Source organism: Bos javanicus, chromosome 9, assembly GCF_032452875.1.
Source record: "Bos javanicus breed banteng chromosome 9, ARS-OSU_banteng_1.0, whole genome shotgun sequence".
In the NCBI taxonomy this organism is placed as follows: Eukaryota; Metazoa; Chordata; class Mammalia; order Artiodactyla; family Bovidae; genus Bos; species Bos javanicus.
Window position 1 is genome coordinate 83246119 of NC_083876.1, and position 17748 is coordinate 83263866.

At 39.2% G+C, this 17748-nt stretch overlaps 1 protein-coding gene across 2 annotated transcripts in view; it reads left to right on the forward strand.

Moving 5' to 3' along the window:
- Positions 1-4096: 4096 nt before the first annotated feature.
- The window catches only part of GRM1 (glutamate metabotropic receptor 1), a 419739-nt gene continuing 406087 nt past the window's right edge, over positions 4097-17748 (forward strand). For both annotated transcript variants that reach the window (XM_061428236.1, XM_061428237.1), the window contains exons 1-2: positions 4097-4255; positions 5714-6728. In XM_061428236.1, coding sequence (XP_061284220.1) covers positions 6029-6728 — 700 coding nt within the window. In that variant the 5' untranslated portion in view covers positions 4097-4255; positions 5714-6028. The remainder of the gene's footprint in view (positions 4256-5713; positions 6729-17748) is intronic.

Consider the following 17748-nt stretch of genomic DNA (forward strand, 5'->3'; position numbering starts at 1 on the left):
AGTAACACTTAGCTCAGTTCATATAGTCAGTTTTTATAAACCTGTGAATTTGGAATAAAGGTAGTGTCATGAGACAATGCTCCTAATCTGATCACTAAGCTCAGGCAAGAAACAGATTCTTGGTGCCTCAATTTTTTCATCTGTTAAGACTAGCATAATATGCCTATTTTATGTATCTCATGAGATGGTTCCGATATAATCATAATATTAGATAAGGTTTATTTTCCATTCATGTATCTTCTTTTTACATTTATAAAATGTCTAAGTTTTGTTTGATATTGATTAACAAATGCAATACAGTAATGAAAATGGTTTCTTTACATTGGGAACAAATTTCAATACTTCATCTGTAATAAAGTTTGTGGTATAAGTGTGTTTCTAAATGATTTAATACTAATTAGGCTGGTTACTTTCATTTGAGAAACAGTAGCAAAATATTCTGTCTACATTATATGAAGAATAAATTAGAAATGTCAGTAAACTGCCTGCCTTTAATCTTAAGAAAAGTCATTAAAGTGACATGATATTTTTAGTATTCAGGGAGAATGCATCTGTTTATTTATTCAACAAATATTTTAACACCTATCATGAACCAGATGTCTGTATTGTTTTAGACACTGGGAATACAGAGGGGAATAAAACAGACAGTAATTGTGGCCCTCATTGTTCTTCCAAAATAATTGTTTGCCTATTCTCATCAACTGTGTTTTAGTACTTTAAAAACAAGTGTTTGGACAATGGTGGCAGAACAGCATGTGGCCAAATGTATTTTTCCCAGTCCATGCACATTGGTCCATTGATGAGTTCTTATTGCTTATGGAAGCTGACGCATTTGGTTCTATCTTTGCACAAATGGTTATAGCTTAAGTTATCAGGTTAATGAAACAATTGAATATATATAATAAATTCAAGCTATTTTAGTTCTTTTAAATATTTTGATTACTTTTTTAATCAACTGTGTTCTATAAAGTGTTTTGAATTTCTGAAAGGAAGGGGTTTTATTTTACAATTTTAGTGTTTTGGAACAGAGCATGAGGTAAATGGAGATATGGCAATTTCCCCATTGATTTAAGCAACATAGATAGATAAATAGTATAAATTAGCTGAAAATTCTAACTGGGGCTTAAATTATCTTGCTGAACCCATGAATTAAATATAAGAATATAAGAAATACCTTACTAGATTAAATAAGTTGTCCACAGAGCATGGTATTTTATAAAAAATCATGATAATCGCTCCCACAACACAGATCTACCTTGAACATCTGTTTTACTCCCTTAGTAATATATTACATATCAGTAATCCACAAATAAATTTTCTACAAAGAACTTCTTTGATCCTATTTCTGTTTTCAGTCAGTACTATCTCTTCAGTAATGAATTTATTAGCTCTTGTGTATATTTCAGTTTTGTATTCTAATAACTCTACAAACTTTACTTTCCAAAATACCCATTAGCATACACAGTCAAGCTTGGAATATGTGCTGGCTTATCTCTTCCTTTCTTTTGCTTTCTTTCTTTAAGCCTTGTTCTTGCTCACCTCTTATCTTTCTCATTTGAAGACTATGAGTTTTTAACTGATTTTGTGTGGAAAGTGAATTGTCTAGACCAGTTCCTTTATGATGTCCTTTATGATGGAGGGCATCACTTTCCTAAGGAAAGTGATTACAGTTTTGGTTTCAATAATATCTATTTTATTACCATATAAGGATAATGATCATTTTATTGCCTGAATTGTTATAGCAGCACATTTAAATCATTATCTTAAGATAAAATGTTGGCTATTTTTCTGCTTAATGTCCACTATATATATATATATATATGTATATATATATATATATATATATATTTTTTTTTTTTTTAAGAGTTGAGATAAATTTTATTTTATTTTTCTTTTGATTTATTATTATTATTTTTTACTTTACAATATTGTATTGGTTTTGCCATACATCAACATGAATCCACCATGGGTATACACGTGTTCCCCATCCTGAACCCCCCATTAAACAGATTTTTCAAACCAAGTTGCTCCTAACACTTTTTGTACTGCTATAATACAAATTACATGCTGAAGATAAAACTTACCAGCACTGAATAAATACTCATATTTACTGAATTTCTGGACTCATATACTCTTAATATTCTCTAATAGATTAGCTATTGACCTATATTTTTTAGTTTGTGTGTAATTCATTCTTTTAGTCATTCTTTTCAGTTCTAGTAATAGAACCTTCTCGTACATGTCTCCACATGTGTTACATCATGTCGTCCTTGGTAAAGTCTTAATTTCCAGAGATTAAGCGTATTTGGATATGGAGCATATTTAGATCATCTTATCTTCTACTTTCTTGTACCTTCTTTTTGACTTATTTTTGTCTTTGTACCTTCTAAAATTTGGTCTTAAATAATTAACAGTACATTTAATTGATAATTTCAAATTAACACACTTGAAGTTAAAAATTTCCTTAACATCTATCATACATGGTTCATGCCTATGTATAAACATTCTAGGTTAGGATTCATAAGTTGTTCTCTTTAAAATGTCTTGTTTCAGCCAAACTGAATGTGTGGTTTTTACTTGGACTGTATTGAGAACAAATAAGTCTGAATATTTAATTATTCCTTCAGCAGCAGAATCTTTTATAACCTATATCAATGTGATATATTAAAAATATTACCTTTGAGGATCACATATTTAAGTTAAATATGGACTTCAGAGACACTGCTTTCTCTAATTCTGCAAATCATAGTTAATGGTTTATATGCACTGAAATCACTGTATCTATGAAATATCCCAGGAAAATCATGTTTAGGCTTTATGTTCCTAGAATAGCCTTATCCTAAAATGGAGATTAAATGACAAATAGAGGAAATAGAATATTCTGAGATATCATGAACACCTGTGGCTTGCTCTTAATGTTGACATCTTCCTAAGGGTCCCAGTAGAGAACCATTTTACTCTATACATGAGACAGAAACTTACTTCTTATTTTCCTTGAGGAAACATGTATTTACTTCCAGAACTGAGATCTTTTAGAGCTAAACCACATGTGTACGTGGTTCCATTCATTATTTGTGGGGAAAAAAAATTCTATATTCTTTAAGTTACCTAAGAAAAATCTAGAAAAATCTGAGACTTGAAAAACAAACAAACAAACAGATCCAGAACAAAAGAGAGCTTCTGTTCTGACTGGAAGCATTTCCTGTCCTGGCTGTTTCATGGAACATGCTAAAAAGAGTTTTTAAAACTGCCTTATGTGGTTTGTCACCTCCAGCCTGACATGAGCAAGGCGATTATAAAGGGACCCACATATGCTGGTCTCTCTTCTCTGCACATGACACAGGTAGAAAGCTCTGAGCAAGAGAGGGAAGGCACACTGTCACTTGTCTTCCTCCTCTGAAGAAGCGGGGACACATTCTGCTCAGCCAACATGTTCCCAGAGGAATGCGGTCTAACTTCCACTTTTCACACAGTAAGAAGCAACACTGTAGACCTGCTGGGAGGGTGACGGCAGCCTGAGAGGAATTTGGAGAAGTGTTTTCACTCCAGTGTTTTCATGTGACCTGACTCGCATTCTCAATTTAGTTACATCTTGACCTGGAAAATGCAGCCAAGCTTTGCCTCTCTTCATTTGACTTACCTTGATTCATGATGTGGGTACCTTTCCCTCCCCTTCTCCCATCCCCCCTGCAGCCTCTTCCCCCTTTCCCTTGCAACCTACGAACAGAGCCTCTCTAGATGTCTTCACGTGCATTTACTCTATTTTCCTCAGTAGGGGTTTTACTTCCAAGGAGATAAACTGTGTTTGGGTCCCTGAAATGCATAAAAGGAAGAGCCACTGTAAAGTAGTCTAAGCGGTTCCCCACTCCTTTTGCCAAATCTGACTGTTCATATACCTGGCAGCTTCTTTAAGAACCCTCTGGTAGTAAAGGAATTAATATTCTCCACTTATTCCTGGATTTTATCCCCCACTCCTCCATTAAATGACTGGTTTTTATGCGTGAAATAAGAGACAAGCCTTGGGTGACCTGTTTTTTTTTTTTTCCCTCCCCCCTCCCTCTGTTTTCCTTGCGGTAAAATAGTGCTGAAGAAAGAGGGCACTAGTGTACAGCCCAGATCGCATCCTTGCACCGTCTGGATTAGAGCTGAGGCGTCTGCGAACCGCGCGTGGCCGCGGTGCTCTGGCCCGGGGACCACAGCGCTGTCTACCCGGACTCAGGTACGTCTCAAGTCCAAATTCTTCAAGCAGACCCAGGTGAGCAGACACCTCGCGGCGGGCAAACCCACCCACTATGGCAGAAAAAAAGTCCCAATCTATGGGATTTTTCTTCTCGTCCCAGAGGCATCCTCGATTATTTATTTCTTCTAGTCCTTCCTCCCCGGGAAGCCTCGGAACCCATGGATGCCTGGGCTGTCTTTCTTCTTTTGCCTGCCTCACCTTCTGTGTGTATGCTTTCTCCCTGCCTGTTCCCTTAGCTCCTTTCTCGTCCGACTCTCACCTTGAAAAAGGGAGCCGGAGAGGGACGAGAGATAAAGAGAGCCAACTTCAGCCCCGCAGGCGGCTGAGATTTGGCGCCTCTGTCCCCGAAGCGGTAGGGTTTGAATATACCTTCAGGAGCACTAGCTGCGAGGCGAAGAGAATGAGGATGGAGGGGTGTAGGGGAAGCTAGGAGGGGTGTGTGTGTGTGTGTGTGTGTGTGTGTGTGTGTGTGTGTGTGTGTGTGTGTGAAGAACGCAGGGAGCGGGGTCGAAAGAGAGAAGTCGAGGGTTGGCAGAGGTGGGGGTGGGGGTTAAAGAATTGCAACTCGCTGGTCAGCAACCGGCTCTGCGGGAGATTGTCTCGGCAGCTTGACCAAGCACTGTCCAGGGTTCTGAAGGCTGCAGGGCTCAGCTGCCGCCGCGGGAACAACCCGGAAGCTCCCCTCTGTTCCCTTTCTAGCAACTATGCAAAGCCAAAGGTCCTGATGTAGGGAAGTGCAGGGACCCCTCCATTCCCTCCCTCCCTCCCTCATAGGTCGCAGGAAACTAGTTACCCGACCGGTACCCTTCTCCTCCTCCCCCAAAGTCTACAGTAAGATGACTTCTGGGGGATGGGGGCGATGTACCAAAATCCGACATGTGGAGACTTTACCAGGCGTTGCCTTAGTAACTAATATGGATTTCCTCAAGCTGGCAAATTTATATTTACTATTTGGGTAGTATGTTAGGGTCTCTTCAGCCCCTCAAAGTTAAAGTAGAAGGTGCACTCCTGGTTCGAGTTTATTTGGAAGTAGCGCTTCCACCTTCATAATGAAAGAGTTTCCAAATTTCTTCTGGGGAAAAAAGTTGATCTTTTCAAACCTGGAAAGTTCTCTAAGGTCGGAAGCCCTAGCTCCTCCTTCTCCCGCTTCCCTCCTCCCCCTGGAGTCTGTAAGCCTGGGATATTTGGGGACCTGGAAGAGACCTGAAGGTGCAGGAGAGGGCGGGTCGGCGGGGCTCTGCGCCTCCCAGGACGCGGGACGGAGGAGAACACTGGGGGCAGAACGACCACCTTCCTCCTTGACCAGAGCTGTCTCTCAAGCTGTCCCCATAATATCTCAAGCCGATATTATGATGTCCTTCCAGCCCCTATCATGGAATGGGCCGGGCAATTAATAAACCAGCACTGACCATAGAGCTTTGACACAGGTCCTGTGATAAGGGAGCTTTGATTTTCTTCCTCTTTTGTCTGCAGCGTCCAGCTCACTACAGCCACCACGACTTCCATTGCACCCTTGGTCAGTTTACCTTGATGCACCAGTGAAGAAAGGGGACTCGGATTCCTCTAGAGACGCCGCCAAGGCGTACAGGTGGTCGTGGAGGACCAGGAGGAGGAGGCGGAGGGGAAGGAGGAGGGGGTCCAGACGCCGAAGTCTTCGGACGATTGGTATTGGCAGGCTGGACCGAGCGGCGAGAGGCAGGCGTCGGGTCCACCCTGTGAGCGCGCAGAACCGGCTGGCTAGACCAGCGTGGGCACGCGGTTGGCGGGCTGGACGGCGTCTTCAGCACAATGGTCCGGTTCCTCTTGGTTTTCTTCCCAACTATCTTTTTGGAGATGACCCTACTCCCCAGAGGTCCCGGCAGGAAAGTGCTGCTGGCGGGAGCCTCATCTCAGCGCTCCGTGGCCAGAATGGACGGAGATGTCATCATCGGGGCCCTCTTCTCAGTCCACCACCAGCCTCCGGCCGAGAAGGTGCCCGAGAGGAAGTGTGGGGAGATTAGGGAGCAGTACGGCATCCAAAGGGTGGAGGCCATGTTCCACACTTTGGATAAGATCAACGCGGACCCGGTCCTCCTGCCCAACATCACTCTGGGCAGTGAGATCCGGGATTCCTGCTGGCACTCCTCCGTGGCTCTGGAGCAGAGCATTGAGTTCATCAGGGACTCTCTGATTTCCATTCGAGATGACAGGGACGGGCTCAACCGCTGCCTGCCGGACGGTCAGACCCTCCCCCCAGGCAGGACTAAGAAGCCCATTGCGGGCGTGATCGGCCCCGGCTCCAGCTCCGTCGCCATTCAAGTACAGAACCTGCTGCAGCTCTTTGACATCCCCCAGATCGCGTACTCTGCCACCAGCATCGATCTGAGTGACAAAACTCTATACAAATACTTCCTGAGGGTGGTCCCTTCTGACACTTTGCAGGCAAGGGCGATGCTTGACATAGTCAAGCGGTACAATTGGACCTATGTCTCCGCAGTCCACACGGAAGGTAGGCATTGCATTTGGGGAAGAAAAGTACCAGGAAAACCAGGGAATTGCACAGATGTGAGCTTGGGTTCATAGTGTTATTCCTGTTTATTTCTAGCGCCGTAGGACAGACTCTACCCTTTTCAATACATGTCCAGCCAAGCATCGCCTAGTTCTCATTCTCCTATAATAATAGTGCAGGAAAACTGTCCCTTGGTGTTTCTGGGGGTAGTAGGAAGCAAAAAGACACCAAACTCTCCATGAATAGTGCCAAATTGCAGTTTCTGGATTTACGTATTTGCTTTTCCTTGTATTCAGAGTTTATTTGCCCCTTTATACTACCCTTAAATGACTGGCTGTGGTTTTCCATGCTTAATAGATTAATCCAATGTAAGAGATTAGAAAAACAGGAAAAAAAAACTGCTGTTGCCTTAAATTGGACTTGAAAGCTTTATCTTGTCTTAAGCAGCTAAGGTGCTTCTTGGTCCTGGTGTGCCCCTCCTTCTCACACATTTAAAACTTACCTGTGAATGTTAGATTAATGAAGTCATCTTCCTCAATATACTGGATACATATTTTAAATTCTAGGGTGCCTTATAGGTACAAAGGAAAAATGAATAATTTAAAGAGTATATTATTTTTTCCTACTTAATAGGAAATTTTTTCCTACTTAAAATGGTCCATATGTCTTCACTCCCCCCAAGGATTATCTTGTTTTATGAGCAATAGCACTAATGACCTCTTGGATTTGAATTTTGGTTTCTATTTTTTTTTTCCTAACACAATGACTTTGCTTGTTAGAATTTAGACAAATTATAAATTACTAACAAAATGATACTAGATATCAGGTTTAAAATAGCTTTTAAAAGTGAAATAGATTTTACCTGAGACTAAAAGCTTTGATGTATACAATCTTACAGACATGAATTCTTAAATAATTTCTTATATATAACTTTTCTTTACTCTTCTCATCTTACCCTATACTGATTGTTGGATAAAATGAGACTGTTGAGTCATTTACTTTTAACTCCCCCAGGTTTATAGAGAAATTGAGACCCAGGTTACAAATCAATGTCCAGGACAACTCACGTGTATATGCTGGCATATGGAAGAGAATCTTGAGGTTATTGCTGCATTCATATTTCTTAATATCAGATTATTGATATAAAGGCCATAGGTATGACTTCATGTTCTTTTAACAAGGTACATAATATTCAGTCACTGGTGTGAAGTCTGATATAGAAATTTAGAAGCATTCTTACTGGAGTGGTGATATGGTTATATCAATGAAAACTGATACTTTAAAGGGAACAGAGTTTTTAGGAAAAACAAAAATTATGTAGAACTCTACATTATAATTTAAGACTTTAATTTTGGGGAAAAAGTGTTCCTGTTGCAATATTATGACTTCTCATAACTGACTCCTGTTTCTGAATCTGGATTTTTCTTCATGAACTTGTGTATTTCTTTTTCAGCAAAATCTTATATTACTTTTAAGACACAGATTTAAATTCAGATGTGAACTCATTACATTTTTTGCTTAGTGTTAGTTTACTGCATTTTGTTGTTTAATATTGTTTCCTCCAGTGCTTAGATGGAACATCTTTAAAGCACGAGTTCAAAATGTGTTAATTATCAGCATTAGAGAGATCTAACAGGGAATGGCAAAATGTAGATTGAATGTGATTTATTTAATTATTTAACAGCTCTTCCTCAAATGAGCTAGATAACTGATTATAGATGTTAGAAGTGTAAACTCCTTCTTCAAGAAGATGTAATACTTTATCATTTTTACAAGGTAGTTTTATTTTCTGTATTTTATTATGTTGTTTTATTTGGGGGGGTAGACAGGAGTGGAGAAAAGACCCCCCCCCCTTCCACTCTTCAATATGTTTTCCAGTTGCATCATTTTGCTAAAGTAATTGTTTATAGTGGGTTGTTTTCTGACTACTAGAGTTATCTTTTTGGAAAATTAATTGGACTTGTGTTTGCCAATTTTGTTGAGGAAAGGCTGATATTAAAATTCCACCCTTGTGTTAGTTTGGATCACTTTGTTTCCTCTCTGCCCTCTGATTTGTGTTGTGTGGTAGGGCTAATGTCCCCATAGCATTAGAATAATTGATTCCAGACTGGACTGTGTTTGAAGAACAGCATCAGAGCTAACTTTGGTGTCCATTTTATTACCAAGAAATAATGGTATTCACCTGGGCTTTAATATATGATATTTTATTTCTTCTCAAAGAGAATTTATTAGATATAATATCTGTGGAAGCTAAATTGCTTTTATTTTCTTCTGTGAAGAAATATAACAGCGTCCTTTGTATAAGCTTCAACTGAAAATGTATTTTTTTCTGAGGCTCTGCCCTCCTGCTTCTCAGGGACCCATAGTGTACTGGCCTGCAGGCACTTTCTTGCATCATTTAGTAATTTTCCTGTCTTCAGACTGATGGGGTCACCTCCTGGTGACAGTTCCCTGTCAAAAAGCAGCTAAGACCACATATCTGTGCTGTCTTTGCCATCTGGGCACATTTCAGGAGGAAAGCTAGTTTGTCTGGATATTAGCAATTTGGAGTTTAGAAATTCTGGCACCTCCAGTGACCTTCACCTCTCCTTTCTAAATGAGCCATTCTCTAGTCAATTTATCATCACAGTTTGTTTTATTAGAAGTTAGCCTAGTATAGTTAACATCAAAAGTATTAGATGACTAGTTAGTGTACTTTCATTTGTATGGTTACTATTGATTGATTTTAAAACCATAGATGAAGCATCCTATTCTTTCAAAAGTTTTATATCCCTCCTTTATTTTACTTTATATAAAAGTTAAGCTTGGAGATGTTTTCTGCTTTTGTTTTTGTTTTATTTAGGTAGAATTCAGCCATTACATTCTTTTACATACTTTCAGTCTTCCTCCATGTCATTTGTGCCACACTTGTCCTCTATTCATGACAACTGTCAGTTTAGCTGATGTAAAAAGAGGATCAGTTCACATGAAGTTACTTGCAAAGGGCTCTCCAGAAATCTTTTCAGGATTAGTTCCTGAGAGGCATATTGAAATAGGATCAAAGGAGGGCACTGAAGCAATAGAGCCTTGTCCACAAAGAAAAATGGAGTGTACTTTGGAGCAAGCTGCTCACCTGGAATGTGTGTCTTTAAATATGCTAATCATAGAGTACAAAAATAGCCTACTTCTGTGAAGAATATCTCGGCCAAGGACATTGTATCTTTCCCTTCTGATAAAATGCAGATTCCCCACCCAAAACCAAATTTATCACTTCAGAAAATTTTAGAAAACAATACTTAAAAATAATCCTAGTGGATTAAATTCAAAGCTTGTATGAGTCCAATGAACAATATTCTTTGAGTCCAATAAACAGTATTCTAATAAAGAATATTAGCTTCAGAAAGTTATTTTTTTGAATTGAATACATTTCATTTCTCCTACTATTCTGTCTCATAGTGTCAGGGGACTACTGGCATGGTAAGCGATTTAGTGATGCTGCTGTGCCCTTTCGCTTACAGTTACGTTTTTACTGTGGTGCACTTTTTTGGACATTTGCTTACACTTAATATAAGATGTGCCTTTTTTGGCTTCTTTTCAAAATCTGATCTTTTTAGAAGCTTTCCTCTATTTGATATAAAACACTCTAAAATTCTAATGGCATCAGAGAAAAAAAATCCTCATAAATCATAAGAACATCAGTTAACTGTTACTTTAGCTGATGCAACGATCTACAAGAATTTTATTTTTACTAAGTATCGTATTTCCTATCTATACACCAGCAACTTTCTTTATACCTTTCTTATCTTGATTCCAACCTATTTCACTATTAAGTCACCTTAATAAACGTTCTATTTTATCACAAAATAAGGAATACAATGTCTTAAAAAGTTATTTAGGCTGACCAACTAAAGAGTCTTAAAACACCATTATTACATCTTTGCCAAAAAGTGGTTCCCATATGCCCTAAGTTTCCTAGTTGTGATTGGGATTTCTAATGAGAGTTGAAGAATATTTGACTTAAATTCATAGGCAGAGTTTCACCCATTAGTCAGTTTTTCTATTTAGTGACTTTATTCCCTGAAATTTCTGTCAACTACTGGGAATTATCCAAACAATTCAAATTTCTCTTCCATGACATATTTGGTGTTAATGAACTCTCTCTCTTTTATGCCATAGCTCACCAGTTCCTTTACCTATACATTTAAATTTTAGTTCCATTACTAACAGAGATAACTCAAATAGTTCTTAGATAAGTTATAATCCAAAAGTCATTTAAAAAATATGTGCTGCTTCTAAGCCACATCTCCTTTCTTTTATGTTTGAACAATTTTTAATAATATTATTATTATTCTAAGAGTAAGACTTTATTTTTGTTTCCTTTAAATGTAAAATTTTTAGCTTAAATCTTCCTTACCAATAAGTTCTGGAATTTTTTAAAAATTTAATTCATCTTAGCACCCCAGCTTTGTGTCCTCATGATTTGACTATATATGTTGAAACTGAGTAAGAGAGAGTTAAATGTAAATCCCTGTAGCCCTTCACCAGCAAACTACTGCTCTTGGTGGTCACTCCGTCTGTTATGAATTCCCTTGACAGTAAGTTTTTTCATTACATGCCATACCACTTTATAAGATAAATAAATGGCTTAAAAGTAGGAAAATGATCACAGTACATTTACAATTTGAATAAAAAATTTACTATACCAAAAACTGTTTATAAGAAATTTGAATACTTGGTTTCAGTTACTGAGTTCTTTACACTCTAGAAAGGGATTATGGTTTGAGCACATGTAAAATGAGTATAAGCAAAGTATTACTATAGACATTTAGAAACATGAATTTATATGTGTTTAGGGAACACTGAGAGAAAATACTGGTAAGTGGAACTAGCTAAAAAAAAAGCTGGAGAAAAGAAAATTTTGATTAGTTTTTTAATATGGCATTTGTAAAAGGTAAAAGCAGTAGGAAGAATGTCCCCATTGGGGATAAAATAAGCAGATCTGCTTGGCTGGAGTGGAGATTGTGGGTCAGGAACTAATTAATAATAAAGGTAGCAACTCAAATGTGGGTCCTTTTATTCTGTGATTCCATGAGTCTTTATCAATATGAAGGACAAATAATGGAGAATCTTGAAGCCTGAGACAAAGAGTTTTCATTTAAAGAAAGAAATATCAAAGCATACCAAAATAATTTGGTATGATTCAAAGGTAGTTTAAAGAAAGTGAATTCTTTCTGAAATCTGTAGGGATGATGCATTGGACGTGGAAGAAAACCAGCCATGAAAGGTTACGTTTGTAGAATTCTAGATACTAGGCTGTTAAAAATAATTGGGAAGAATAAAAATACTTCAAAGGAATACTTTATAGGAGGATTTGATGTACCAAAGCATTAGAGACAAAGAGTCAGAGATACCTTCAGTTTTGCAATTCTGAAGGACCAGGAGAATTTTGGTGTAACTAACAGGCTTTCTGGATGGCTCAGTGGTAAAGAATCCACCTGTCAATTCAGGAGCCGCGGCTTCAACCCCTGAGTTGGAAAGATCCCCTAAAGAAGGAAATGGCAACCCACTGTAGTATTCTTTCTGGGAAATTCCATGGACAGAGGAGCCTGACAGACTATAGTCTGTAGAGTTGCAAAAGCGTTGGAAGCAACTGAGCGACTAAACACCAACAACAATAGGCCTCTAATAAGTAGGTTTCAAAACCATGATTCTTTATGTTTAAAGACATGGATTTAGATTTTAAGAGTTCAGCTTGATGTGAACTTTGGCTAAGAGCACATACATTACTAGTGAGAGTGGGTATCTGTACAAAAGAAAAGTCAGGGACATTCATAAGTTACCCTATTTGTGATTTTAATAAAGTGTTCATGTCCAAGTAAACCTTGTGTACCCAGAGCCTTGGTTACCTGACTGACTAACCTGAGTACTTGAGAGCTGATTTCTTTAAACTACAACTTTTTACATTTTAAACCTGTTACAAGATGGTCTTTGAAAATTGTATTAAAAGCTCCCTGACATCTTTTAAAGAGCATGCTGGGCTTAACAGCAACTTTTCTTGAGTATCTGAGTAATCATTCTGAATCCCAACTGTTACATGTGTTGGGGTAGTGTGATAATATTAAAGCCTTTTGAAAAACATAAAAGCCACATTCTTATAGAAAATGGCCCTCAGTTCAGTTCAGTCTCTCAGTCCTGTCTGACTCTTTGCGACCCTATGAATCGCAGCACGCCAGGCCTCCCTGTCCATCACCAACTCCCGGAGTTCACTCAAACTCACGTCCATCGAGTCAGTGATGCCATCCAGCCATCTCATCCTCTGTCGTCCCCTTCTGCTCCTGCCCCCAGTCCCTCCCAGCATCAGAGTCTTTTCCAATGAGTCAACACTTCCCATGAGGTGGCCAAAGTACTGGAGTTTCAGCTTTAGTATCATTCCTTCCAAAGAACACTCAGAACTGATCTCCTTTACAATGGACTGGTTGGATCTCCTTGCAGGCCAAGGGACTCTCAAGAGTCTTCTCCAACACTACAGTTCAAAAGCATCAATTCTTCAGTGCTCAGCTTTCTTCACAGTCCAACTCTCACATCCATACATGACCACAGGAAAAACCATAGCTTTGACTAGATGGACCTTTGTTGGCAAAGTAATGTTTCTGCTTTTCAATATGCTATCTTGGTTGGTCATAACTTTCCTTCCAAGGAGTAAATGTCTTTTAATTTCATGGCTGCAGTCACCATCTGCAGTGATTTTGGAGCCCAGAAAAATAAAGTCTGACACTGTTTCCACTGTTTCCCCATCCATTTCCCATGAAGTGATGGGACCAGATGCCATGATCTTCGTTTTCTGAATGCTGAGCTTTAAGCCAACTTTTTCACTCTCCTCTTTCACTTTCATCAAGGGGCTTTTTAGTTCCTCTTCACTTTCTGCCATAAAGGTGGTGTCATCTGCATATCTGAGGTTATTGATATTTCTCCCGGCAATCTTGATTCCAGCTTGTGCTTCTTCCAGCCCAGCGTTTCTCATGATGTACTCTGCATAGAAGTTAAATAAGCAGGGTGACAATATACAGCCTTGATGTACTCCTTTTCCTATTTTGAACCAGTCTGTTGTTCCATGTCCAGTTCTAACTGTTGCTTCCTGACCTGCATATAGGTTTCTCAAGAGGCAGGTCAGGTGGTCTAGTATTCCCATCTCTTTCAGAATTTCCCATGGTTTATTGTGATCCACACAGTCAAAGGCTTTGGCATAGTCAATAAAGCAGAAATAGATGTTTTTCTGGAACTCTCTTGCTTTTTCAATGATCCAGATGGTGTTTGCAATTTGATCTGTGGTTCCTCTCCCTTTTTGAACATCTGGAAGGTCACGGTTCACGTATTGCTGAAGCCTAGCTTGGAGAATTTTGAGCATTACGTTACTAGTGTGTGAGATGAGTGCAATTGTGCAGTAGTTTGAACATTCTTTGGCATTGCCTTTCTTTGGGATTGGAATGAAAACTGACCTTTTCCAGTCCTGTAGACACTGTTGAGTTTTCCAAATTTGCTGGCATATTGAGTGCAACACTTTTACAGCATCATCTTTCAGGATTTATAATAGCTTAACTGGAATTCCATCACCTCCATAGTGATGCTTTCTAAGGCCCACTTCACTTCACATTCCAGGATGTCTGGCTCTAGGTGAGTGATCACACCATTGTGATTATCTTGGTCATGAAGATCTTTTTTGTACAGTATGGATGTGAGAGTTGGACTGTGAAGAAGGCTGAGTGCTGAAGAATTGATGCTTTTGAACTGTGGTGTTGGAGAAGACTCTTGAGAGTCCCTTGGACTGCAAGGAGATCCAACCAGTCCATTGTAAAGGAGATCAGCCCTGGGATTTCTTTGGAAGGAATGATGCTAAAGCTGAAACTCCAGTACTTTGGCCACCTCATGTGAAGAGTTGACTCATTGGAAAAGACTCTGATGCTGGGAGGGATTGGGGGCAGGAGGAGAAGGGGACGACAGAGGATGAGATGGCTGGATGGCATCACTGACTCGATGGACGTGAGTCTGGGTGAACTCTGGGAGTTGGTGATGGACAGGGAGGCCTGGCGTGCTGTGATTCATGGGGTCGCAAAGAGTCGGACACGACTGAGCGACTGATCTGATCTGATCTGATCTGTGTATTATAGCCACCTCTTCTTAATATCTTCTGCTTCTGTTAGGTCCCTACCATTTCTGTCCTTTAATGAGCCCATCTTTGCATGAAGTGTCCCCTTGGTATCTCTAATTTTCTTGAAGAGATCCCTAGTCTTTCTCATTCTGTTGTTTTCCTCTATTTCTTGGCACTGATTGCTGAGGAAGGCTTTCTGATCTCTCCTTGTTATTCTTTGGAGCTCTGCATTCAGATGCTTATATCTTTCCTTTTCTCCTTTGCTTTTCACTTCTCTTCTTTTCACAGCTATTTGTAAGGCCTCCTCAGACAGCCATTTTGCTTTTTTGCATTTTGTTTGCCATGGGGATGGTCTTGATCTCTGTCTCCTGTACAATGTCACAACCTTAGTCTATAGTTCATCAAGTACTCTATCTATCAGATCTAGTCCCTTAAATCTATTTCTCACTTCCACTGTATAATCATAAGGGATTTGATTTAGGTCATACCTGAATGATCTAGTGGTTTTCCCTACTTTTTTCAGTTTCAGTCTTAATTTGGCAATAAGGAATTCGTGATCTGAGCCACAGTCAGCTCCCGGTCTTGTTTTTACTGACTGTGTAAAGCTTCTCCATCTTTGGCTGCAAAGAATATAATCAATCTGATTTCAGTGTTGACCATCTGGTGATGTCCATGTGTAGAGTCTTGTCTTGTGTTGTTGGAAGAGGGTGTTTGCTATGACCAGTGCTTTCTCTTGGTAAAACTCTATCAGCCTTTGCCTTGCTTCATTCCGTACTCCAAGGCCAAATTTGCCTGTTACTCCAGGTGTTTCTTGACTTCCTACTTTTGCATTCCAGTCCCCTATAATGAAAAGGACATCTTTTTTTTTTTTTTGGGGGGGGGTGGTGTTAGTTCTGAAAGATCTTGTAGGTCCTCATAGAACCATTCAACTTCAGCTTCTTCAGCATTACTTGTTGGGGCATACGCTTGCATTACTGTGATATTGAATGGTTTGCCTTGGAAACGAACAGAGATCATTCTGTCGTTTTTGAGATTGCATTTAAGTACTGCATTTCGAACTCTTTTGTTGACCATGATGGCTACTCCATTTCTTCTGAGGGATTCCTGCCTGCAGTAGTAGATATAATGGTCATCTAAGTTAAATTCACCCTTTCCAGTCCATTTTAGTTCGCTGATTCGTAGAATGTTGACGTTCACTCTTGCCTTCTCCTGTTTGACTACTTTCAATTTGCCTTGATTCATGGACCTAACATTCCAGGTTCCTATGCAATATTGCTCTTTATAGCATCGGACCTTGCTTCTATCACCAGTCACATCCACAGCTGGGTATTGTTTTTGCGTTGGCTCCATCCCTTCATTCTTTCTGGAGTTATTTCTCCACCTCTCTCCAGTAGCATATTGGTACCTACCGACCTGGGGAGTTCCTCTTTCAGTATCCTACCATTTTGCCTTTTCATACTGTTCATGGGGTTCTCAAGGCAAGAATACTGAAGTAGTTTTCCGTTCCCTTCTCCAGTGGACCACATTCTGTCAGACCTCTCCACCATGACCTGCCCGTCTTGGGTGGCCCCACAGGGCATGGCTTAGTTTCATTGAGTTAGACCAGGCTGTGGTCCGTGTGATTAGATTGACTATTTTTCTGTGCGTATGGTTTCAGTGTGTCTGCCCTCTGATGCCCTCTCGCAACACTTACCATCTTACTTGGGTTTCTCTTACCTTGGACATGGGGTTGCTCCCGAAAATGGCCCTAGGTTGCCATATTTTGAGTTCCTGTCTTTGTCATTTTCTCTATATTGACTAGACTTATTAAGCCATTTTCTAAGTTATTTTATCAGTGTTTAGTTAACAGGCACTATGTACAAAGGATTAAGGTGAAATCCAAAGATGAAAAAAGGAGGCATTTTTATTATTTTGAGAAAGCTTGAACTCTTCTTGATTTTTTTGCCAAACCATCTATCACCCTGTGAGTCTGTTTGCTTTGGAACAAATTTTATAAGTAGCTGGCAGGCATAGGGTAGATGGTGATAGAGACTTCTATTTTGTGTTTCTATTATGTGGCTTGGCAGTTGCCAGTCCTCTTCAAGCACTAAAATTTTTTCTCCTAGTGATCTATGGAGCTAATATACAATGGCGATTTTTATGGACTTTTAATAACTTTCTGGGCAGTGGCTAGAGTGGCATCATTATAAAGAGATTTGTCAGAAACCATATTTTCATCATGCCATGTAAGACCACAGTGGGCTAGGGGCATAACCAAGGAGACAATAGTTTAGTAGGCACCTACAACCATTGACAAAACCAACTCATAGTGCGTGCTGTTTTGATATTAGATTGGAAGCAACCTCTCAGTAGGAGAGTGTTATCAGTTTTCAGAGAATCTGTAGTTGAAAATTAGAGTCAGTCTGAGACATAAAGTCTTGTCAAAATGATGTAGCTGTCTTATCCATTAAAGAGCTATCATTAGATTTTAAACTGATGTGGAAATATTTATGTATTTTATGTGTGCAAGTTCTACTTATTTTTCATGCTTAATTGCCTTCTATAAATGTCTACAACATTTAAAAGACAATTTTCATGAAAAATTATAATTTTAATTTTCTTAAGTCTCATGGGAAGATTTACTTTCTTAAATTTAAGACGTTGGGGTTCAAATATGGCAGTAATGTTTTTATGAAGGATACTGGTGCAAGCAGATATCCTTGGTGATCAGATATCTTCATTTATCAATTTAGGATCATCTATTTTAATTACTTCATGGCCAACGAATTGAAGATTCAAGGCAGTTATCTAAATGATTCAGATAAAAGTCTTAATTGGCAGTTGAAATGCAAGACAATTTGGGGGAGCATTGTTTTGTTTGCCAAGCAACTCTATTTGCTTTCTAATGAACATATG